Raw genomic sequence first — 23619 nt, forward strand, 5'->3', positions numbered from 1 at the left:
GCTGGCACGAGGTGTAAACCCGTGTGATAACGACTGTCGCTTTCTGGCCACGCGAGGATAAAGTAAGTTACATTCATTCATTCATTCAGGCATGTCTTGAAATAAAACCCCAAAACAACATCAGAAAATTAGCTCCCCCAAAAAAGAATAATTTTAGCAAGTTATAAAATGAAAATTAACTCCCCACAAATACACAGGTTCACTATATTTACAAACCAATGTTTCTCCGTAGCACAGTATCCGTTGTATTTCTCATGTTTAGTGAACTTGCTTTTACAGCTGGGGATGACATCTGGTATATATATATAAATATATTAAAGCTTAAATATGGAACCAGGGGTGTGTTAAAATATTACCAACAATTGATAATATTCAAAAGTGCAAACATATCCAAACGTAAAGTTATAATATAGTACAGTTGGGTAGGATGGAAGCTTTTTGCACAAAATGTCCAAATATCCTGATCATGTTTTAAACAACTAACAACGGTCTATAGGAGTCGTGAGGATACGGTTTTAAATTTTTTTTATGTTTTTGTTTACTACGAAATGGGACAAGAAAATAAAATGAACGGTGTCCCATCTTCCCCACCATACATTGTCAACTCACCTTGCGTGGAGGTTGCCTGTAGGAGTTAATATCTTGTGGTTTAGGATGCTCGGCCTGAAAATTTAATTCATGACGATTATTTTGGTTCGTGATGAATGTTAATACGTTACCATTAATACTTTCGTTTCATAGAAATTGATTTAAGTTAAATCCAGTTAAAAAAGCAACTGCAAAATCTCGTAAGAAAAAAAAAACGTGCATAGATATATATTTGCATTCATAAAAAATTTTAAAACACAACTTACATTGTCAATGAGCAATAACTCAAACTTGAGCAATATGATATCCGATGTTACCATCACCACGTTATTTATGTCAGGTTCAATCACATGGTTGGGAAAAGATAAACCGTCTCTCACTGGTGTGGTGTAGCCCATCAAGTTAAGGATATCTCTGGCACCCTGTGTGGTAGGACATGATGAATGTTATCATTAAATATAGATGTTATAGGCCTGGGGTTGTAGAGTGGGCAGCAAACCCTGGAATTTTGTGTACCACATCAATCAGTAAACATTAATTTATTTTACAGGATTGTTGAACTATCAATACTTTTATTGATTTTATAATAACTAAATAAATATTATAAAAAAAATACAAAACATGATTGGATCTCAAAATGTACAGTCCTGAACTTTTAACCAAATGATAAAATGTGATACAGTTACATTCTCCTATTTAAACTCTGAACAATTTAGCTTTGAAGGTAACCAAGGGTAATACAAGCTGTTAGAGTATTTCCTCATAGGACCTGATCAACATAATTATAATATCGCATACCACACTTCAAACTCACTAATCACTAGGCTAATATATTGTTGTAGCGGTTGCATTATGGTTTACTGCAAGCGGTAAACTGAGGAATGAACACGAGATGCAGTATTTATAGGGCATAGGAAAAAATAAACGTAGGAAAAAGGCACTTGTGTACGCTTCGGCACACACATGAAGGGCCGCCACATTGTAGCTTAATTTACCTTAATTGTATCAACTTTGGAGTGAAATATTTGGTTTGAAAAGCGAACAACTCTCCATTGTGGAGGTTTCTCATCTTTAATCAAGTTCTTCCCATATTTCTCAAGGATTCCCAAACCAACAGTTAAGTCAGTGACATACGCCTTGAAAAATACAAATTGTTACAACATAAACATACAAAAAATATATGACAAAAAAGCTTTATGCAAAAAGGCGTTATAACACGGGTGTTTTGTTTCATACACCGCGTGTCAGCTTACGAGTTACCATGTATGCAACTTATTTATTCACGCATGGCAGGCAACGACAGTCGTTATAACACGGGTGTTCTGTTTCATACACCTCGTGCCAGCTTACAAGTTACCACGCATGTAACTTATTTATCCTCGCATGGCGGGTAACGACAGTCGTTATAACTCGGGTGTTCTGTTCACACCGCGTGCTTGTTTACAAATACCACGTATGCAACTTATTTATCCTCACAGGGCAACCACAGTGATTATAGCACGAGTGTTCTGTTTAATACACCTCGTGCCAGCTTACAAACCACCACTTGTACAACTTTGTTGGTAGTTAAACTTAAAAGTTTTATTTATAAATTCAAAATAATTAATAATTACCTGGCAATTATCCTGCAGAAACTTGACAACATTGACTTTGAAATATCTCGATGTCAAACTACTTGAATTCCTCAATATTTTATTAACATGACCAAAAACTTCCGCACTTTTTGCTTGGCCAACACGGACGCGTTGGAATAAAGTATTTTGTGCTGACTGTAGTTCAGATGTCATACTTTTCCAACAAATTTGTTTTTACTTAAATAATTCATTAAAATTGGTTTAGCAAGTATTTCCAGTAAGCCCAAGTAAAAGTATGACAAAACTAAAGTAAATTCTAAAGTTATTAGTTATATAACGTTAAGGTGCTAGCGAAAAATCTCCTCCCCCCTAAGTTATCTGCTAACACTTTACTACTAACTACATAACTTAACCTAACTACCAAACTCGTTTAGTTTTCAAATATTAAATTTATTATACTTGTATGTTTTCAACTGTCTAATAACCAAACTTGTTTTATAGTCAAACACTTTATATTATTTGAATAAACGTTTATAAAGCAAACACGACATACCCACGCAAGCTATACATTCATTTACTTACGTTATAAAAAGTAAACAGAGTCAAATATTAGAAAAATAAAAACTCAAAATGCGGAACATAATAACAAACTGTAGGGAAATTCCCATCAAGGTAGTTTAGTACACAGTATGCCCAACAACATTGGGAGAACATAGTTTTAATGGGACCACAGACTATAAGCCCAAGTGTTTTTGTATCGTTCTAAATTCAAACACCCATTACATTTTTTGTTTTTAAAGCTAGTTAATGTAGATGTTTCTGCGACAATACGTCTTACAAGTTTAAATATTTTGATCACATTTTACTATATATAGTAGAGTGGGGAAAATGGGATATTTTTTATTATGCTTTTTCTCGTGACTCTAAAACGGTACTATAAGTTTTTTTATAGATATAGTACTGTGGAGTAAGTATACTAGATAATGCTCTGAAGTTTGAAGTATTTATTTTATGCCCGAAACAAGAAAACGCATTTTACTTCACACCGTATAAAACCTTGCGATCGTTTATTTCTGTATGGCTGACAATTTAGTTAGACAACCCGTTACAGTGACCACTGGTAAACGCTTTCTCAGTTAAATGTTTTAAACAAATATAAATACATACCCCGACAACGATAGCTGAATAATAAATAAACCGAAAACCAAATAAAATGTAAAGGTATTTACACGTTTAAACTGCACAGCCCGTTCCACAAACTTGGCTGATGTATTATAAATAAAACCAAGATCATTCTCTAACTCTGACACGAAGGGTGATGAGTGCCCGAAGGTCTCGCTGCTAAATGTTCGTTCCAAATCTTTGAGAAGAAGTTTCCAATCTCTTCTAGCAAGATCAAACGTGTCGTACTTATACCCGAACAATTCTTGGTAATAATAAGAATTGCCGACGGTCCACGAGTCTTTGTTTAACGTGACGTAACTTGGGTTCATTGAAGCGTTACAGAACGGAGACATCGGCCAATCCCAGGATCCAGAAATATCCGGACGGTTAAAAAAATTTAATCGTATGTCTTCCTAAAACGATAAGAGAATGAATGAATGTAACTTATTTATCCCCGCATGGCGGGGCAACGACAGTCGTTATAACAAGGGTGTTCCGTTTCATACACCTTGTGCCTGCTTATGAGTTACCACGTATGTAACTTATTTATCCTTGCGTAGTGGGGCAATGACAGGCGTTATAACACGGGTGTTCTGTTTCATTCACCACCTTACCGTATAGGTAACTTTGTTGGTAATTGTAAAAGCGGGTAAAAGCAAATAATTGCCCAATTCAATTTTAACAAGACATACATATTTTGTTCAGTGTTTCATACACCTCGTATATCCGCTTAAACGTATAGACAATTCATTGATGTTCACGGGGTCGGGGAAAAATTATAAGAAGACACCCGTGTTATAACTCGACAGTGGGCATGGGGACCTATATATAACTCGACAGTGAGCATGGGGACCTATATATACCTCGACAGTGAGTATGGGGACCTATATATAACTCGACAGTGAGCATGGGGACCTTATAAGGTTGCAGAAAACTTTTTTTCGTCCAATCCTGTTGACCCAGTAGCTCCCTCAAGCGACGAAACATCGCGTATAAACGATCTATTTGACTATGGTGAAGATAAAACATGGCGTCGAACGCTGAGTAGCCAATATTGCGCATACTGTATGTGCAGTTAGTTGTAACATTCTTGGATTTTACACAAGCACATTCGTGAATCTGAAATAATTGAATAAATGAACGTAACACTTTACCAATACGTTGCATATGCTGACAATGACAGTCGTTATACCACGAGCGTTCTGTTCCATACACCTCGTGTCTGCTGCTTACGAGTTACCATGTCTGTAACTTATTTACCCTCGCATGGGGGCAATGACAGTGGTTATATTACGGGTGTTCTGTTTCATACACCCCGTGTCAGCTTACGAGTTGCCACGCATGTAACTTTGTGCGTAGTGGTTTTCAAAATCACATTTATTAGTCAAAATTTTACCTGATCATGGGAATGTACAGAAATATCGTCAAACAGTTTATAATTCGGCATATTCAGTGCTTGTATAATGTTTCTGAGCATCAAACGTTGTTTTCTGTACCCTGCTTCTTCAACCATACGGTAATTGTACCTAGATAAGTAACATTAGTTAACATTATGGTTCGGAGTAAAAGACCAACTCTGGCCTAAATCTCAGTGGTTAGGCGCCTAAATCGCAACCGAAGGGTACCAGGTTCGATGCTCGAGACTGACACGCGGCGTATGTGTCCTTGGGTGAGATACTTAACGGTAATTGTTCCAACCAAATGGTCGCTAATGGGCTGTAGCACCTTAGGTGTCAACTCTGGCCCGAACTTAAGCGTGTCACGCTATAGGACCTTCACACACATATACGATCTAACATTACCAGCATTGTAATTGCTAACCATTTGTAACTGTTACAATATTAAACACTTACAATGTTCTGTTGTTAACTGGAGCGTGACTTGGTATGTAAGTTCTATAGAATGGATTGGGAACATATTCCTTTAATATGGGATCATAAATGGTCGGGTTCTTCACTAAATCTGGAAGTCCTTTGTAAGTAGGATCCGTCCAATCCCAGTACGGAACTCCAAGAGTTTTGTTTTTCATGTGGCGAGACAAACCTGACCGCAACACGACAGTTGTTAAAACACGGGTGTTCTGTTTCATATACCTACGTATATACTACGTATATGTGACCTTGTGGGAGATTTCTTTTCGGGTACATTCAAAATATAAAGTTCGTTTCGGTGATCATTTAGAGGTTGTCCAAATTTTCAACCATGCAGAAAAATCAATCACCCACAAAGTTACTAAGGTGGTAACACTATTAGCGGGCACAAGGTGTACAAAACAGAACACCCGTGTTATAACGACTGTCGTTGCTCCACCATGTGAGGATAAACAATTTGCTTTCATTCTCACTCACCAAGTTCAAACTGCACCATAATCAATCTATGCCATGGTAAAAACATAGGGTGTTGATGCCAGCTACAATGTCCTTCTCCATGTTCTTTAATACCATGTTTGTACCATGGGCATCTATAAGGCCAGCCATGCCACTTTGCGATGCTCTGTTTAAAAGATCAAACTATTACCAAATAAAGAATAATTTCATTCATACTACGGTGGGGTAAGATTAACTTTTGCGCATAATATCCCGAATTTTCTAATCGTATTTTAAACAATTATCAACGCTCTTTAGAGCAGTTGGTTATGTAATTCAGTAGATACACTTTGTTTACTATTAAATAGGAAATTTCCTTTTTAAAATCAACCGTTGTACAGAGTTGAACAAATCCTCTCCAGCTTACACCAACAGATTTTAACAGCTAGTAAGAAACAATTTACAAAACTTACGAGGAATCCGAATAGAGACCGATCTTGTTTTAATTTAGCGAACCCTTGAATGAAATCGTGAAGTTCGTCATCGCTCAGATCCAAGAGGTTTTTACGAATTCGAAAATCTGAATTAGAATAAAATTATTAAATGTAACTTATTTACCCTCGCGTGGCGGGGCAATGACAACCAGATTGGTAACAGCATCGAGCTTTGAGCCCCTGCACCGTTTGGCTACCAGAGCTTTAACCCGCAGTGCTAAGCTTATGTGATTTGTTTAGCTGCTACCAACATTATCCAACGTTGCCAACTTACCCTTGGTAACTTTTGAACACGATCTTGATTGGCTACCAGCACCCACACATCTATTATTCGCAGATCTTCCTAACTTGGTCTTACAAAGTCGTTCTCTGTGTTGCACCCCACCCCACACAGATACAATGCATGAACTCCAACTTGACCAATCACCAAACCTGGCTGGATTGTCAACATCGTATATATAGTAGGGTGGGGGAAGATGAAACACCTTTCATTATACTTTCATTATATCGTCCCATTTGGTAGTAAACAAAGAACATTCGAAGAAATAAAAAAAAAACGTTTTCTCACGACTCCAATGAACCGCTGTTAATTGTTTAATACACGTTCAGGATATTTGGATATTATATGTGCTAAAGGTGTCACGTCTTTCCCCACCCTACTATATATAGAATATAATGCCCACAATTAATTAATGTAACTTATTTATCCTCGCTTGGTAGGGAAACGATAACACAGGTGTTCGTTTCATACACCTTGTGCGCACTTACAAGTTACCGCGCATGTAACTTAGTGGGTGATACTTTTATGTATGGCTGACAAAAACTCATTATTCGGGTTGGATGTTCGCCTTATCCAATTTTATCACATAAATACGTATAGTTTAAATTATAACTCACCTTTTGCACACGAACGTCGGTTTAGCGCAAGTATGTAACCTCTTCTACAAGTGCAAGCGCAACACCCTGTTCTTACGAAGTATATTTTCCCTTGGTCGCAATTTAACAAGAAACAAGATTGATCTGAAAAATTAAATGGTTTTGATTAAAAAACAACTAGACGGTTCTCTATTTTTGCCCAGCGCCAACCATATAGTACAGAGTTTGATTCGCTCATATCTTAACCAGAATATCTTTGTTTAGATTCGATGCATTCACCGCCTTCGATGTACGTGTTCTCTTACTAATAAATTGCCGGTCATGGAGAAGAAAAAATCAGCTACAAAATTACATAGGTTTTATTTTCTTTCATTCAATCATTCTCACTTACTTTTGCATTGGTTGTGTAGAAACGAATGCAACGCAGTTTTGGGCGGAACCGATTCAAAGTTGATGACGTCACCTTGTTCGTAGTTGCTTAAGTTGTTTGGTGAAATATGTGGATGAGGTGTATCTGCTGGTAATAAGAAGCTCAACCTTAGAAGAGAATGAATGTAACTTGTGACGGAGCAACGACAGTAGTTAACAATTACCTTTTTGAGATGACAAAGCGAATAATGACGTCATCAATGCAATGATGAAGTTGAAATGATAATACGTCATTGTGACGTCACAAGCCAGTGTGTGTGTAATACTGGAAATAATTATTACGTAACAATTGTTTCAACTTAATTTTAGAATTGGTAACAAACAAACAATTTTTTCCAAATTCTAGAAAGAATAAATAAATTATTATAATCTATATCCTCATGGCGGGGCAACGACAGTCGTTATAACACGGGTGTTTTGTTTCATACACCTCACGCCGCATATAGGTTACCACCCATGTAGCTTTGTGGGTGATCGTTTTTCTGTATAGCTGACAATTTGAACATCCCTTAAGGTTCAAACCATTGTGCCATAGCGGTAGATATTGATAATTAAAGCTTTCGGTGTTACACAATATGACCCCAAACTAACAAATGATATCAGCAACAAAAACTGCTCCTATGTAACTTAATCTAATATGCAAATATAAACGTATATCATTGCTACCTGCATGAAAACCTTAAAATATAACATGGTCAACCACTTTTGAAAAACTATTGAATTGAAACAGTCTTGAACATATGGTATTACCAGACACATAATATAACACGTAAAATACTCGACTCTATCTGTAATATTAGTCAAAGTATAAATCTTCGTCCCAAGCTCACAAATGAAAACAGAAAGTACTCGCTAACTTATTACAATATGTAAATATTCCAAAGGACAAACGGTACATGGAGGTATAGTTAGTAATACTTCCTAATCCCAACCAATGCTTCATTATTCCATGAACTACCAATCCACAATTTAAATACACCAACGCTTAATTGGGATCTAATAAATGGGCACGAATTGGGAAATCAATTAATTGCATTATATAGTTGGGTGGGGGAAGATGGGGCACCTTTTTATTTTATTTTTGCGTCCCATTGGTAGAAAACCAAGAACATTCAAAGAATTATAAAACTGTATCCTAACAACTCCCATAGACCGTTGTTAATTGTTTAAAACACAACCAGGATATTTGGATATTATGTGCTAAAGGTATCCCATCTTACCCCCTATACTATACCACTTAAATAACCTCACATGATGCATGGCCTACTAAAGATATCTTTAGTAGGCCATGCATGATGATAGAGTAAGACACATATTCGGACTACAATTTAATATATTTTTCATCCAAACATCATATATAGTAGACTAGTAGAGGCATGTTGGGACACTTATTTATTCGGGCCCCAATTTAGTGTTGACAAAAAAAGTTACAGTATTATTCGACAGTATTCTCACTGTCGAAAAAGATTTGTAACTAATTTTCTCCTACACGCATATGTAGCAACCCAGTTTTTTTACAAATCGAATACGTTTCCGATTTCTGTCGTGTTTTAAGGTTAATATTTAGAAATCAAAAACAACCAGAGTATATTTTATTCTCGTTTATTGAGGCAACATTCAATCTCGTCCTCACTGGTAGTTATTGACACTTATTCGTCCTGTGCATTCTTTGGCATGTAGCCGAGCCATCCATCCTGTGCATTCGTTGGTTTGTAACCGAGCCACCCATCATCTACTGCAGCTGCAACTAAAATAAGGTTTAAAATGGAAGAGTTGAAGCCAGAGTTTTAGGCAAGAGTTGGCTCATTACTCCAAACCATCAAGAGATTTAATACAAAATTGGCCAATTACCCGAACACTAAAAAAGTCGTTATAACACGGGTGTTCTGTTCCATACACCTCGTACCCGCTTACGAGTTACCACGGATGTAACTTTGTGGGTATTTGTTTTTCCTGTGTGGCTGACAATTAGGATTAACGACCAATGGGTTCAATAATCAAAACGTATTACCAAAATACCGATGTGTCAATTTCGATATATAGGGATGTAGCTTATAATAATTATTCTAATTCCAACTTACTTTCATCTTCAATTTCAGTTTCGAAATCCGGTTGGCTGTTTTTAAAAATATTTTAAGTTAGCTTATAATAATTGTTAACAAATAGATTGACAACTAAATAACACGACATATAATTTTTATTCATCTCTTCGAAAACGATAAAGCAAGATCATATTATTTAAACAACGAAGAGAATGGATTAAAAGTGACTAAGAAAACATGCTTTATCTCAAGAATATAATGTTACCATTAATTTAATGCTTACTCATCCAAAGAGACTCCTAAGACGACTTGAAGAGACATCAAGAGAAGAAGAGCAAAAACAATCTTTCGATCCATTTCGTTGAGATTTATCTTGAATGCGTTGATGATTATGTGGTCGGTGTGGTCGCTTTTTATATTCTTAAACCTCCGATAATTCCACCGATGATAAGCGGTGAGAACGCCTCCTGTTTCTACCTCATGATTTGAATATTTCAATGCGGAGTTGCGACTGGTGGTTGATGATGTAATCTTTCAAACACCGCAAATTGTGTCGAATGTATATTCAGCATAATTGTCGCAAAATGAGTTGAAGAAGAACGACACGAAAACTCAAACATCGTGAACGTTTAAACTTTAACCGACGAATGTTGCAAAATATCGGCAACGCTAACATGACGTACAACATCAAACCAATGTAAAAGTTCCCATGTTTCGTCGGAAAAATTAACACTGAATATGAGCGCTCTGTAACAAACAGTGGTTAACAGTGCTCGCATCCACAGCCGCGTCGTGGTCTCAGCCTCGATGTTGTATGTTTTACTCCTCCAACACATAAGAATACATCGTTGCAGCATTCCACAATAACACTCAGTAGCGAGTATGTAAATTAGGAAAGTATCCAGCACATTTGCGTATATGCTTGTCGTTGTTCCTTCAATTCTGTGACAACTAGGTTGAATATTCTTCGAACCAGTTTGCGTTTATAATTATATCGAAGTGCTGGATACTTTCCTAATTTACATACTAGCTACTGAGAGGTATATTGTTGAATGCTGCAACGATGTATTCTGATGTGTTGGAGGAGTAAGGACATAACGTTGCAAAGCATTTCACGAAAGATAGAATCTATGTAACGTCAAAATGATCAGCGCATTGTTTACTAGTTGCTATTCTCTTTCGCTTTGTTTAAGTTTTGTTATGTTTTATAAAAATGTTTGGTTTTTCTTCACACACTTTGTTTTTCGCAGCGTTCATTTTTCAACGTTGCAAAAATTTCAGGCTAAAAAACAATCCCAGTTGGGACGGATCAAATACTTATTTTAAGCGAATATTTAGTTGCACTAAACATTAGTAAAAAGATAAACCAAATAGTTTAGTGCTACTACCATTGTGGTTGTGTCTGACCTTAAGCAGACACTTAACAGTAGTTGCTCCAACCCAGTGATATACATTACCTATTTCTCTGCCAAACGAAATTTTAAAAAACAGTAATCACATACAAGTTACATCATGGTGAAATGTAATGCGAAAGACAACGAACGAAGTTTCTGCCATGCACATATAAAATTGCTCACTAGCGCTGTCTCGCTGTGGCAAATTAAGACCTTGATTAAATGTCAAATATTTATCTTCGCATGGGGGCGCAACGGCAGGCGTTATAATACGCGGGTGTTAAGATTACCACCAAAAGAGTCGATCAAATATAAACTTAAACCGTCTCACCACAACCAACTATTTGTTTTTAGATTTACAACTCGCTTGGCAGTAACTGCATATATAATCTACAGGTAATATTGCGCCGTATGGACAGTCTTACTTTATTTACAAATAAACGAATCAGATTTCGGTAGCAACAGTTGCGCTATCGGCGGATCTATTATAACTACTTAAGCAGATGGAAGATCCAACTAAATCATTCGTGCTTCCTTGAGTAAAAGGTCTTACAGAGAAACAGGACCAGATTGTGGTTAAGTTGTTCTGAGGGACCCGAAACTCTTGTGTTTTCAAATTTCTCTGATGATGTAGCGATGTTGGAACTTGCAGTTGGTGTATCGCGGTCATTTGAATTGCTGGTATATTTTGCCCATCAGTTTTAACTGAGTATCTAAAAACTTTCCTTTTCTTGTTAAACCAAGACCTGAAGTTAAGTTTTGGGAATACGGGAACAGTTGAATATAACCATGGGTTAAAAGCGCTGTTGATGGGAAATAACACGATGGCTGCGAACCTGTACACGATACCAGGCAGCATTACCCCTCTGTATGAAAGCAAAGACATGATGCAGATTGGAACCCAACATAAAAAGTCGGTGAATATTAAACTAGTGATTCTCATCCATAAAACTCTGTCTTCTCTAACTCTTGCATCGGCATCGGTGTTGCAGGAACGAGTTATTTCATCTGCTGCGAATGCGACAAGTATTTATGTTGAATGAATGTAACTTATTTATCCTCGCATGGCGGGGTAACGATAGTCGTTATAACACGGGTGTTCTGTTTCATACACCTCGTGCCAACTAGATTGAATAATAATTGAATGTAACTTATTTATCCTGTTAAAACGACTGTCCTTGTCCCGCCGCGCGAGAATAAACAAGTTACATTCATTCATCAATTTACTATAGGGTTGGAGTGCTGTTGGGGTCTTATAATGTTATTAATTGTTTAAGGAAATCAGACAAAATCTTTAAAAAATATTGTCCTCCTGTTGTGTTTATAAAACGTCATGTGGTCAATGGTTCCACGTGTACGACTTGTGGTTATTGGTGTACAGTGTACACGATTCAACCCTGCTTGTATAGAAAATGGATCGGTTTGCGGTTAGACTCGGATTGGATAAAATAACATCAACACGAATGACGTTAATTGTTGTTATACGCGTGTTTGTCGGAATTGTACATCGAGCCAAGGAATGTTAGAGGTCTTCAGTAGGCCGTGATCAAGCTTTAGTCGTTTCCACAAAAACTCTAATAAGTGAGAACGTATATCGCACAATAAAACATCACTTATTCAATAGATTAACAACCAAAATTAAAACATAATATAATCCGATTGCAATCGAAATGTTCCATTTCAGAAATATGTGTTTGAATGCGGAATTTAAACAACGCAAAAAAACAGTGTTCGTACCCGCATAATTAGGAGCACTTCTTGCCCAATATAATACTCTGCACGTTTATACTTACTAGGCAGTGTAGCTCGGTATATGATGATGTATCCAACCAACAAATAAATGAATAAAAGCAGATCCACCATAACCAGTGTGAACGTAAAGCTTGACCAAGCATCGTTGTATGTGCCAAACAAACTGAACGAAAATAAAGAATTGTAGAGTTAGTACATGTATTTTGTTAAATACCCAATAGTATAGGTATATATAGCAAATGGTGGTCATTACACCGGGACGCTGCAATAGCATTTGGGCAACTTACTTTGGAAGGCAAACGCTGTTGGAACTGTAGAAGCCGAGAACTCCGGTTGAAGTTTGACTTAGGTGGTTGTGGTTTTCTTTATAGAATATACTTTGGAATGAGCCCACAGGGTTATACTGGTCAAGTAAATACTTTGTGTTGGATAAGTTGTTCAATCTACCAACCAAGTCTTGCATTTGGGTCAAAGTGATGCTTGAGTTTTTAATGAACGGCTGGTTCAACACATACTTCGATACGAATATGCGCTGCAGTGAAGGTGTGATTGGTAAGATTGCAACCATAGCTGACACTGTCCATATAAACAACAACACAAGCAGAAGAAACTTAATTGAAACTCCCTCAGTGCGAAATGGCCGAAGCACTCCGTGTAGTCTGTAAGTTGTCATCATTGCCATCAGTAACACAGTAGATTGACTTGATATCATTGACAGTATACCAGCAACTGAACAAGTTGCGCTGGACAACCACTTCAACTCGTGCTTGCAATACTCGTTTGAAAATTCAATGTCCTTTGACGCAATGATGCAAAGATAAAACGCCATCAACACATCGCCCACAGATAGATTTAAAACCATGGTTTTATGAATCAGTTTCAACTTGTTTACGCTGTGGCTCTTACCACGTAATATAACCCAAACTTCTCGAGCTGTTTTGATGATTACTGCCACGTTACCAGCAAGTGCAAATGCCAGTATAATCCACACACAAGCTCGCAGTGCTGGTTCTTTTATCATCATAGTTACAGACGAGATGCTCGTATCAGAAAACGAGCATTCGTCTGTGAAATCGCTACAGTCGAACACGCCATCGTAAACACGACGAACACTGATAATGGTTGTGTTATCATCGCAGTAAAAATGCGTGGAATTTGAACAACTCAGTTCATCCGCTCCATTCTCGCAATGCAGGATTAAATCGCACCTATAAAGGCAACCGTCACTAATCGGTAACAAACAAAGTGTAAGTTATGATAAAAATAATAATCCACAGCAGTTACATATATTAAGTTCGAGCAAGATGGAAGATGTTTTTATTCTACTTTATTGGACCATTTGAAAGCAAACAAAGACTAATTATAAAATTATATAACAGCATCGTCATGAGTCACGACTCTGAAGAAGCGTTGATAAAAATATCCTGTGAATCAATCTTACTCCGCCCTCACAGAACTACATAACAGAATGTTCATGTTATAACTCATAACGACTGTCGTAGCGCCGGCCATAATAAAAATAAACAAGTTTAATCAACACTTACTTTTGAAATATATGGTCGTACTGCCCCATTGTAATATTATTAGGACTACATGGTGTTAGAAATGGACAATGTCTTTCGTCTTCTCCATTATAACATTCGTCCATACCATTGCATAACTCATCAATGTGTATGATACAGGAGTTACTAAACTTTAGACGTAAGACCAATGGGAGAAAATAATTGCAATATTCTGGATCATCTATAATGAATATATAAGTTTAACAAAGTATTATTTATTTAAGTGATTACAATAACGTTTTAGTTAAAACAACGAATACATGGTAGTCAGCAAAATACAGTCGTTAAAAACACGCTCCTGGATGAAAACTAATAAAAGAGCATCGTGTAAATTTAATTAAAACAAATTACTCTGCGGATTTAAAGGAGAGTATGTATTAAGAAACCATCCTTCGAATGACTAGCTGTTAAAATTATTTAATTTAAACTGAGAGCATCTTACCCTCACATGTTCTACTACACTCGTCGTCAAGATGTAAACAATCTGGCCGACCATCGCATGCGACTACTGTTTCATCTAGGGCATAACCGCTATAAAAAAGGATTGAATTTGTAAAGCCGATGCTTCTGGAAGTCTAAGATAATGCAGATAACAAAGCAATTAAGTTTATTATAAGGTGCCTCGCAACCACCAGAACGCCGGTGCAGCGAAATCTTTTGAAGTAAATTAATATGTAAATTTTAACTTATTTATCCTTGCGTCAGGGCAACGACAGTAGTTATAACACGGGTGTACTGTTACACTTCGTGCTCGCAAGCGCTCTTACGAGTTACCAGGTATAAAATATGTGTCAGAACGGCGTTTCAGCTAAAAATCAGGTCTGCGAATATTATTAACCTAGTACATCACCCCACAAAAAATGCAATACAGTTAAACAATGTATTTTTACCCTTGGCATTCATAATTACTGATCCGCTCTGTCGTTTGGATGACACGTTCACAGTCTTCCTCATCCCAGCCGTCAACACAGTCTATGATCCCATTACATATAGATGTTTTATTTATACAATGCGATAAATCCATACAAGGCACTTCTTCTAACCCGCACTTGTGTTTATTACTTAGTATGACGTCACAAACCCCATTCAAAGTGACGTCATCAGCCTCGCAAAGACACTCATCGGTCAAATCTTGGCAGTCAAATACACCATCGCAGATTTGCTGTCTTTGGATGACTGTACTATCTTCACATTGCCAGCACTGCTGATAGTCAAAGTATACGTCATCGTTCGTGACGTCATAACACGCTTTATCCTCTCCGGCCGCACAAATGGTTTCTCTCGGTTGATTTACTGATTCCCATCGCTTTATATAGAACTGCGGCAATATACAGCGGTTCGCACTCTGCTCTATAAATGTTTGGACAACGCATTTAAACCCGAACCCTAGTTTCAATTCGTCCGAACCGTCGCTACACTGAGACACACCGTCGCAAAATCTTGGGCATTTGACTCCTTTGAGGCAAGTTGACAACGGCAGTAGCGCTACACAACCGTTAGGACACGGATAAAACTTGGTATTTATACCGCATGTCAGCTCGTCACTGCAATCATCATAACAGTCGACTTTTCCGTCACAAACGTAACTGTCGTTAAATGCCTCATTGCTTGTGCTACATTTAAATGCCCCACAAAATGTCGTCAAAAAAGTTAAAATGTAAATAAAAGTAAATGCATTCATGTTCTGCATGTTTTCTATAGCAACGAAACGTTAGTAATATCTATATAGTAACTGTGGGATAAAATAGATACTGGTTCACACATTTTAAAATATTTCCTGTAATTGTGTTTTTAACAAATAACAACGCTCTTTTAGTTGTTAGGGTATTGTTAGAGCAATTTTTGTTTTAGGGTTTATAATTCTGTAAATAAATGAAAGAAAATTACCGACTAAATCCACTCCTGATGGAGTGCAGGGTATGTAGCGTTCAGTTTTCTAAAATTGCACAATTTAAAAAGCTCATATTTACTATAACACAGTACATACCATTTCCAAGAATGTTACGCATGATTTGCGGGAAAACCATTTTGCCCAATACTTTGTGACCAAATATGTAGGATACGCGTAGATATAAAACAGCAGTACTCACTGTACTGTCATTACAAAAGAAAGGCAAAAATTGGAGCCAGAAATTTAACGTGGCCGTGATTATGACGTCATAATAAACATAAAAATAACTATGCGACTTGAATTAATTAGGGGATTTGTATGAATAACTAAAATTAAAAACAAATCTTGAGCACAAATAATCAACAAATTGTGACCAATAAATAGACCAAATCCTAACATAAATACAGTTTCCCATAAGTTACGACTAAAATCCAGTCTTTGATTTCGGTATAAATAAAAACTAGTAAAGGAAAAGTAACAATTAAAAAGCATGGCTGCTAAACCCAACTTTAATGCCAATCTCAACATACTAAATATACAACAAACTTTCTATTGAGTCTCGATGACAAATAAGCAAGTATGTATGCCGACAATTCTGATTCAGCAGATATTTTAGATCCAGGTCAAATGCGTCAACACAAGACACAAATACTATTTGACGATTACAACGAATGTCGTTTTGCTGCTAATTTCCTTCTCTACATTGTCTTAAATTAATTTAGTATTCGCAGAATTATATAACCGTAGCGCCGCGAATTAAAAGAGCATTGGTAATTGTTAAATACACGATTCGAAAATAGTGGATATAATGTGCTAACGGTAGCCATATTACACCACAGTACTATAAATGAACCTTCGTTGGGTTATAACATGCATATCGCTACTGTAGCGGACACAACTTTCACTGTATTTTGACTAAACCCGTTAGCTTTAATATAAACCGTTACATATATATATACATAGGCTAATGTTCATAATGTTTTCACGTGTTAGTATAGCCTGACGCTTTTTCACAAATAGGAAACGGTTAAACCACGCGACAATCATTGTCCTAATAAAACCACTGTGTCAGCCAAAACCATTATTGTTGCGTTTTCATTCTTAATACGTGCGCTACTAGCCTGGCGTAATTACTTTATACGGTGAAATTAGGCATGCAAAATTAATGCACATACTTTTCCTTCGTGTCACATATAGTGGTTTTAACATATAGTGGTTTTGAATTGCACTGTGTGTTTGGTTTAGCAGCCACGATTTTTGTCAATTCTATAACTCAAATAGTTTTTATGCTTATACATGTCGTGTTTAAAAGGCTGCTTTCAGAGCTTATAACACGGGTGTTCTCTTTCACACACCCCGTGCCCGCTTACGAGTTACCACGTATGTAACTTTGTCGGTGATTGATTTTCCGATTACATAGACAGCCCATAAGTGAGCACTGTTTTGTAGTAATTGCCATTAAGCGTCTTGCCCAAACACATATACACCCACAATGGTAGCAACACCCATACCCCTGCCATTCTCTGTTTTAGGAGCCAAAGTCACTTCATTATCGTGTGTGTTGTCATCCTTTAACGGTCGTGTATTTGCAACAATGCTAGGTTTAAAAGTGACAAAATATCGCTTCGTTCTTGGAGATTTTCCTGCATATTTTCCATGGCTTGGTAAAACTTGAATAGGACGTCACGTGACCACACGGCTTCTGTGGTTGGTCGGTTGGTGAGGTCCACGTGGCGTTGAACAATATTGTCCCATTGGGCTTGCTTCACGGCTTCGTTCGATTCAGGCAGAGTTTCCATCATTTCAATGTGCTGTGACGTAATAGTGAATGGTTGTGATGTAAATAGAAAAACAGTAAGGGTCTCACCCACAAAGTTACATAGGTGGTAACTTGTAAGATGGTGTATGAAACAGAACACCCGTGTTTTAACAACCGTCGTTTTTTGACCACGCGGTGATATAAAACAAGCTAGTTACATAGCTTGATAGATATCGCAATAAATTGACAACTTACTTCAGAAAACGGTAAAGATGACACCGACATATGCGACCACATGGATAGGGCTGATCTTTTCTGTACCAGCGATGTAGCGAGCGTGAAGTCTTTTTCTTGAGCGGAGAGTTTGTCGTCAGCATTAGCGTCATCGGCGCCCTTTGTAACGGATGTGTATACTTCTAATGTAATTTTAATATTCTGTTCCTATTTAAGTAACTGATATAGCATGTCATATAGTACTGTAAAGTAAAATGGGATACCGTTAGCACTTAGAACAATTAACAGCGTTCTTTTAGAGTCGCTAGGATATGGTTAAAAAATTTTGTACATATTTTTTGTTTATTTCCAAATTGAACGACGATACAAGAGATCGAAAATGCCCCATCTAACCCCATAATACTATATACGTAGTTATGTATTACGTACATGAACGGCTATTGAAGGAATCGCATGGATCGGCCGCACCTCGTCGGTGTCGCTTGTATTTGCTTGGGCGGGGAAAATGAGATCTGTATAGAAGATGTAATTGTCCCAATATGAATGAATGTAACTAGGTAGGTAAACGGGTGTTCTGTTGTATACACCTCGTGTTGTTGCTACTTGCCGAAAAAAAAACAGACATGTACTTAATAGTGGCAACACCGAGCCTCGAACCCATAACATAGGATTATAACCCTTACCATCCGATATGTTGTCTTCTTCAACCCTTCGTAGTTCTTCAGTGAATTCCCTCTTAAACTTATCAACCTGGTGGTTAAAGCTATGTTTAGTGTTCTAATTATAGTGTCGCTCGTTAAGAATATGTGACATATCATATAGTGAAGTGTCTGGAGAGTTTAATACGGATGTGTCATTGTGTATGACGGCTTCGTACAGGTTCTCGTGTATGCTTACGAATTACCACATATGTAACTTTGTGGGTAATTCTCTTTGTATGGCAGACAGTTTGAACAATCCATCAGTGGCACAAGGACACACGTTATATCGTTATATGTATTATTACAACAACTTCGTTAAATACAAAGTTAATATTACCTCGCTTTTCGCTTCTTTTTCCTTCTTCTCCCAGTGCAGATCGTTTCTTATAGTTTGAAAGTTATTGACCATTATACCAGCGAATATATTCTTAAATACAAACGACCCAACCCATATCCATGAAAGGATATATACAACGGTGATGGTAGATTCGTATTGCGTTGTCATCACTTTTAAGAGGTCCTACACATAAACATATATAGTGGGGTGGGGGAAGATGGGACACCTTTAGCACATAATATTCAAATATCCTGGATTCCTGATCGTGTTTTAAACAATTAACAGCGGTTTATGGGATTCGTGAGGATATAGTTTTATATTTATTTGAATTTTCTTTGTTTACTACTAATTGGGACGAGAAAATAGAGTTAAAAGGTGTCCCGTCTTCCCCCACCCTACTGTGCATATTTTAAAATATAACTTTTTTGTCTCTTTGGCTACAGCCAATAGCATGCGAAAATCGAAAGTGACAAGTTACAACATCACTTTTTTGTTAGTTTGTTTAAATGAATTGATAATTGCAATTTTGTAAAAACACACGAAAAGACAGAGTGAAATATCAGTCGTTAAAACAAATCAAGCTGTACGATAAAAAAAGTTTTCAACAACTAAAGAGTATGACCTACATATTTAAGTTTACACAAAACATTGAACAAACTTACCAATAAAGTTTCCAACCAGTGGTCCAACGTCATGAGTTGGAACAAAGTTGCAAACGACCATAAAATATCAGAGAATGCCTTTTGATAAAGTAGTTGTGTTCCGTGGCTTCGACCATCGTACTGTGTGTATCTGTGTGATTGTGTTGCATTATTATAACATATATAGTAAAAAATAACCCACAAAGTAACATACAACTCGTAAGCTGGCACGAGGTGTATATGAAACAGAACATTATAGTGTTATAACGACTGTCGTTTTTCGGACACGTGAGGATAAAGCAATTACGTTTATTCATCTATTCAGAAAGTTTGGGTAAGATGATTTATGTTTTCATTCTGTTTTATCGTCCCATTTGGTGTAAAAAAAGAATATTCACTTAGTTATATAACTGTATTCGCATGACTCTAAAACAGCGTTGTTAAACATTGGAAAATACGGGATAGCATGGGCTGAAGGTGTTCATCTTATAACCATACAGTACTTAAGAACTTTTATTGTAGTACAAAATACGATTAGGAAATATAGAATACTATGTGCTAAACTAAAGCCAAACAGTTGTTTTATGCAGAAACAGTTTGTCCCATTACCTCACAAATATGACTTCACCCATTAAAGCGAACATCCACATAAATAGGGCGAGCAGTAATAATATAAATGACATTGCACTGAACGCTTTGGTAACTGCCATCAATATGATCCGGGCTTGCTCGAAACGAGATACCTGTAATATATAATGAACTGGCTGTATAATTATCTGTAAAGGGACCCAAAGTAATAAGATGTGAATGAATGTAACTTATGTATCTTTGCATGGCCGAGCAACGACAGTCGTTATAACACGTGTGTTCTGTTTTATACACCTCATGCCCTCTTACGAGTTGACACGTGTGTAATTTTTTAATTTATTTATCCTCACATGACCGGAAAACGACATTCGTTATAACACGGGTGTTCTGTTTCAGACACCTCGTGCCCGCTATTCCAGAGCCCATTCGATAGGAGAATACGGGACATCTTTAGCACATAATATCCAAATATCCGGATCGCGTTTTAAACAATTAACAACGGTCTATGGGAGTCGTAAGGATACGGTTTTATAATTCTTTGAATGTCCTTTGTTTACTATACCAAATGGAACAAGTAAATATAATAACAAGGTGTCCCAATTTCCCCACCTTACTATATAAAACACAATACAAATAGAACATATTATTATACGAACCATTTTCAGCAACCTTGTTATTCTTAATACACGTAGAAAACTTAAGGTTTGGACCATTCCCGATCCACTAGCGTCGCTGTTTACGAGCCGAATCAACTATTAATATAATAATCAAGTTATTAACACCATGTATCTATATATTTGAGTGGTATATGATTACTCAAACTTATAACACGGGTGGCTTGTATACCATGGACAGTGGCTTCATGTGCTATAGCTTACGAGTTACCAGGTATTTAACTTTGGGTGATTGTTTTTGCTGTGTGGCTGACAATTTAGACAACCCATTAGTGACCACTGAGTTGGAGCAATTAGTGATAATAAGTGTCTTGCCCGAGGACTACGTCCATAATAGTAGCAGCATTGAGCAACGAACCAGGTATATCCTTCGATTATGATACAAGCACTCTGATAGTCTGAAATAAACATTTCATTTCATCCAAGATTCAACTTACTTCAGGCAGAATAGAAACAACTGTGACGTAAAAATCCAATTCATTCCATCCGTTCTTCCAGAATGATTTGAAATCATCAATCCATTTTAAAATAATCTCCGCAATAAATATCCACAGGCAGCAATAATCGCACGTCCTTACGATTCGGACTGTGTTCTATGGTGTTTAAAAGAGTAAAATTAACCAGTAATTAGGTATTTTTTTACATTGCTGTTTTATACAAGAAAGCAAAAATAGTATTTGTAAAGTTTTATCTTATTTAATAACTTAAATTTAAGTTTTACCTGCTTACAAATTTATAATATTTTCTTTTTAAATACTTTTATTGTAAAATTACAATATACCTTTTTTATGTTTTAAGAAATCATATCAGCTATTGCACGAAATATAAGCATACTTTACTCACAATATACTTTGGGTCTGTTGATTCGCCGATCTCAGCGTCAACTATTAGAAGCACAGCGTTGAATATTATAAGCACTAACATAAAGTTTTGGAACAAGTTACTTTCGACCACCCAGTTCGCCCACATGTCTAGAGGGGGGTAGGTCGTTTCGCGACATTTGATTCTTTTGAATCTGCGTTCTTGCTTCGTTACCACTGACTGTGGGCACATTTAAAAAAATATTTAAAAAATGAATAAAAAGTTTTAGTCCAGCTGCTATGCTTTAAAGTCCAATTACAATTACGTTAGACCTGGTAAAAAGTTGGACCGTCTTACCCAAATAAGACCTGGTAAAAAACAAAAACCATCTTACCCCAACCTACTATGTACTATGTATTTCAATATGTTTCATTAATTTAAGATGTAAAACTGTGCAAAGCAGCAATAAAGTTTTACTTTAAACTTTATTTCTAAGTTTTATAAACTGACACGACGAGTATGGAATAAAAATACCCGGGTTATAACGACTGTTGTTTATCCTCACGCGAGGATAAACAAGTTACATTCATTCATCCAAACGTTAGAATATCAATAAAAGCAATATTACCAAGAGTTTTGGGATTGGGCTAAACTTGACGAGGGCGTATGGGTTTTCTGACAGAATTTTGTTTCTTTTCTTTCTATTCTCAATGTCTTCAGGATGATATTTCGGCGCTTCCAACCCTTGCTCCATTTCGTTCAAGTTTTCCAACAAACGAAAATCACGGATTAGTCGCATTCGAAATCTGAAAGTACATTGTATTATATATATAGTAGGGTGGGGGAAGATGGCTCATGTTTCCACTCTCTTTATCGTACCATTTGGCAGCAAACAAAGAATATTTACAGAATTAGATAACCGTATTCTCACGACTCTAACAGAGTGTTGGTAATTGTTTAAAACACGATTAAGAGTTATATGGAATATCACGTGCTAACGGTATCCATCTTACCCAACAGTATATTATTCATGTGCCTATTATACAACTGCGGCTCATAGACCGCTGGGAGGATACAATTATACGGGTTCGAAACACTTATGTTACAATGACCAACGTTACCCCGCCACGCGAGAATAAATGAATTAGCAATGCATAGCTAAAAACGTCATGGAAAAGCTATAGTGAAAAGGCCGCATTCAAATTTAACTAAAAGTTCGTTAAAATTAATCTAAAACTACCTTTCGGCATGCGCTGTAAGAACTTCTGTGGGGCCAACATTGTGTTTTTCCTTTACGCCCGTTGTACTTGCTTTTTCTGTCTGTATTATAAAGTTTGTAAACAAGCGCATAAGAGAATTCAATGCATATATGCATTTAATGTATAATAACTATTCTAAAGTGCGGTATATATGCTTTTTGTAACTTAACAGTTTAACAACTTTTGCAACTGGAAAAGTTTTTGCGCCAGACTACAATACAGTTATACTACACTGATAGTTTTTGTAAATTTAACAGACTGCCATATACAATTACAATTAAACTATACTTACAGGACCACTGCTCCTCGGCCTTTGTGGAGATAATAATGTAGCTCGATCGGTTGCTTGTATACCAGAACTTGGATCCATAGTTAAGTTTTAACTTATACAAAACACGGTATACATTTCAGTTAAAACTGAAAAGAAAAATAATTTTGCGAAATTAAAATTGTACATCTTTGTCTGTTATGACGTAACATTGCCTATTGTGATTTAATGCAAACATTAAAACAACCGTAGTTACAGAAAACAATAATTCAAATTTATTTTATA

The 23619-nt window shown here is 36.6% G+C and overlaps 4 protein-coding genes and 1 long non-coding RNA gene across 8 annotated transcripts in view; all 5 read right to left on the reverse strand.

The window, feature by feature from the left end:
* The window catches only part of zf(ring/c6hc)-6 (Zn-finger (RING/cysteine-rich C6HC)-6), a 12187-nt gene extending 9716 nt beyond the window's left edge, over positions 1-2471 (reverse strand). Inside the window, exons 1-5 of the mRNA XM_009862249.3 lie at positions 2202-2471; positions 1584-1724; positions 855-1010; positions 610-663; positions 217-292 (exon numbers count right to left, since the gene is read on the reverse strand). Of these exons, the coding sequence (XP_009860551.1) occupies positions 217-292; positions 610-663; positions 855-1010; positions 1584-1724; positions 2202-2375 (601 nt within the window). The 5' untranslated portion in view covers positions 2376-2471. The remainder of the gene's footprint in view (positions 1-216; positions 293-609; positions 664-854; positions 1011-1583; positions 1725-2201) is intronic.
* Positions 2472-2966: 495 nt separating this feature from the next.
* LOC108950822 (hemocyanin A-type, units Ode to Odg-like) lies at positions 2967-7758 on the reverse strand. The gene is made up of 11 exons (XM_018816923.2): positions 7596-7758; positions 7394-7519; positions 7024-7146; positions 6401-6562; positions 6106-6212; positions 5675-5819; positions 5180-5369; positions 4723-4852; positions 4242-4445; positions 3392-3739; positions 2967-2981 (listed from the first exon to the last, which is right to left on the reverse strand). Exons 1-11 carry the CDS (start codon positions 7663-7665, stop codon positions 2967-2969), a joined length of 1620 nt encoding a protein of 539 aa, XP_018672468.2. The 5' UTR covers positions 7666-7758.
* Positions 7759-9010: 1252 nt separating this feature from the next.
* Positions 9011-9886, reverse strand: LOC100177814. The gene is made up of 3 exons (XR_182258.4): positions 9757-9886; positions 9513-9547; positions 9011-9178 (listed from the first exon to the last, which is right to left on the reverse strand). It is a non-coding gene; the product is annotated as an uncharacterized LOC100177814 (long non-coding RNA).
* Positions 9887-10978: 1092 nt separating this feature from the next.
* LOC100179477 lies at positions 10979-16855 on the reverse strand. Of its 4 annotated transcripts, XM_026839886.1 has the most exons (8): positions 16169-16282; positions 16069-16117; positions 15072-15531; positions 14624-14712; positions 14164-14362; positions 12907-13827; positions 12661-12782; positions 10979-11878 (listed from the first exon to the last, which is right to left on the reverse strand). In XM_026839886.1, exons 1-8 carry the CDS (start codon positions 16169-16171, stop codon positions 11313-11315), a joined length of 2409 nt encoding a protein of 802 aa, XP_026695687.1. In that variant the 5' UTR covers positions 16172-16282; the 3' UTR covers positions 10979-11312. The 4 variants fall into 4 exon arrangements, with proteins under 4 accessions (XP_026695687.1, XP_026695688.1, XP_026695686.1 ...); XM_026839887.1 differs by lacking the exon at positions 16069-16117 and having other exon boundaries at positions 16169-16855; XM_026839885.1 differs by having other exon boundaries at positions 10979-11875; positions 15072-16279.
* A 769-nt stretch (positions 16856-17624) lies between these two features.
* LOC100177142 (cation channel sperm-associated protein 2-like) lies at positions 17625-23477 on the reverse strand. The gene is made up of 13 exons (XM_002121080.3): positions 23359-23477; positions 23048-23127; positions 22436-22613; positions 21850-22047; positions 21444-21599; positions 20989-21084; positions 20354-20487; positions 19766-19895; positions 19104-19286; positions 18749-18815; positions 18495-18577; positions 18087-18224; positions 17625-17883 (listed from the first exon to the last, which is right to left on the reverse strand). The coding sequence occupies exons 1-13, from the start codon at positions 23434-23436 to the stop codon at positions 17644-17646; spliced, it is 1761 nt and encodes a 586-aa protein (XP_002121116.1). The 5' UTR covers positions 23437-23477; the 3' UTR covers positions 17625-17643.
* Positions 23478-23619: the final 142 nt, after the last annotated feature.

This window comes from Ciona intestinalis, unplaced genomic scaffold, assembly GCF_000224145.3.
Source record: "Ciona intestinalis unplaced genomic scaffold, KH HT001065.1, whole genome shotgun sequence".
Lineage (NCBI taxonomy): Eukaryota > Metazoa > Chordata > Ascidiacea > Phlebobranchia > Cionidae > Ciona > Ciona intestinalis.

What these genes read in the sequence shown, in the direction of transcription:
- LOC108950822 (XM_018816923.2), bottom strand. Translation starts at nt 7,665, where the DNA reads ATGACGTATTATCATTTCAACTTCATCATTGCATTGATGACGTCATTA. An exon ending in GTGTTCAAAAGTTACCAAGG is followed by an intron (nt 6,213 to 6,400) that starts GTAAGTTGGCAA and finishes ATTCTAATTCAG; the next exon opens with ATTTTCGAATTCGTAAAAAC. An exon ending in TATGGTGCAGTTTGAACTTG is followed by an intron (nt 5,370 to 5,674) that starts GTGAGTGAGAAT and finishes TGTTGCGGTCAG; the next exon opens with GTTTGTCTCGCCACATGAAA.
- LOC100179477 (XM_002120506.5), bottom strand. Translation starts at nt 15,871, where the DNA reads ATGCAGAACATGAATGCATTTACTTTTATTTACATTTTAACTTTTTTG. An exon ending in GTGTAGTAGAACATGTGAGG is followed by an intron (nt 14,363 to 14,623) that starts GTAAGATGCTCT and finishes TATTCATTATAG; the next exon opens with ATGATCCAGAATATTGCAAT. An exon ending in AACAGCGTTTGCCTTCCAAA is followed by an intron (nt 12,783 to 12,906) that starts GTAAGTTGCCCA and finishes ATTTTCGTTCAG; the next exon opens with TTTGTTTGGCACATACAACG.
- LOC100177142 (XM_002121080.3), bottom strand. Translation starts at nt 23,436, where the DNA reads ATGGATCCAAGTTCTGGTATACAAGCAACCGATCGAGCTACATTATTA. An exon ending in GGCCGAGGAGCAGTGGTCCT is followed by an intron (nt 23,128 to 23,358) that starts GTAAGTATAGTT and finishes TTTATAATACAG; the next exon opens with ACAGAAAAAGCAAGTACAAC. An exon ending in CATCTTTACCGTTTTCTGAA is followed by an intron (nt 17,884 to 18,086) that starts GTAAGTTGTCAA and finishes ATTACGTCACAG; the next exon opens with CACATTGAAATGATGGAAAC.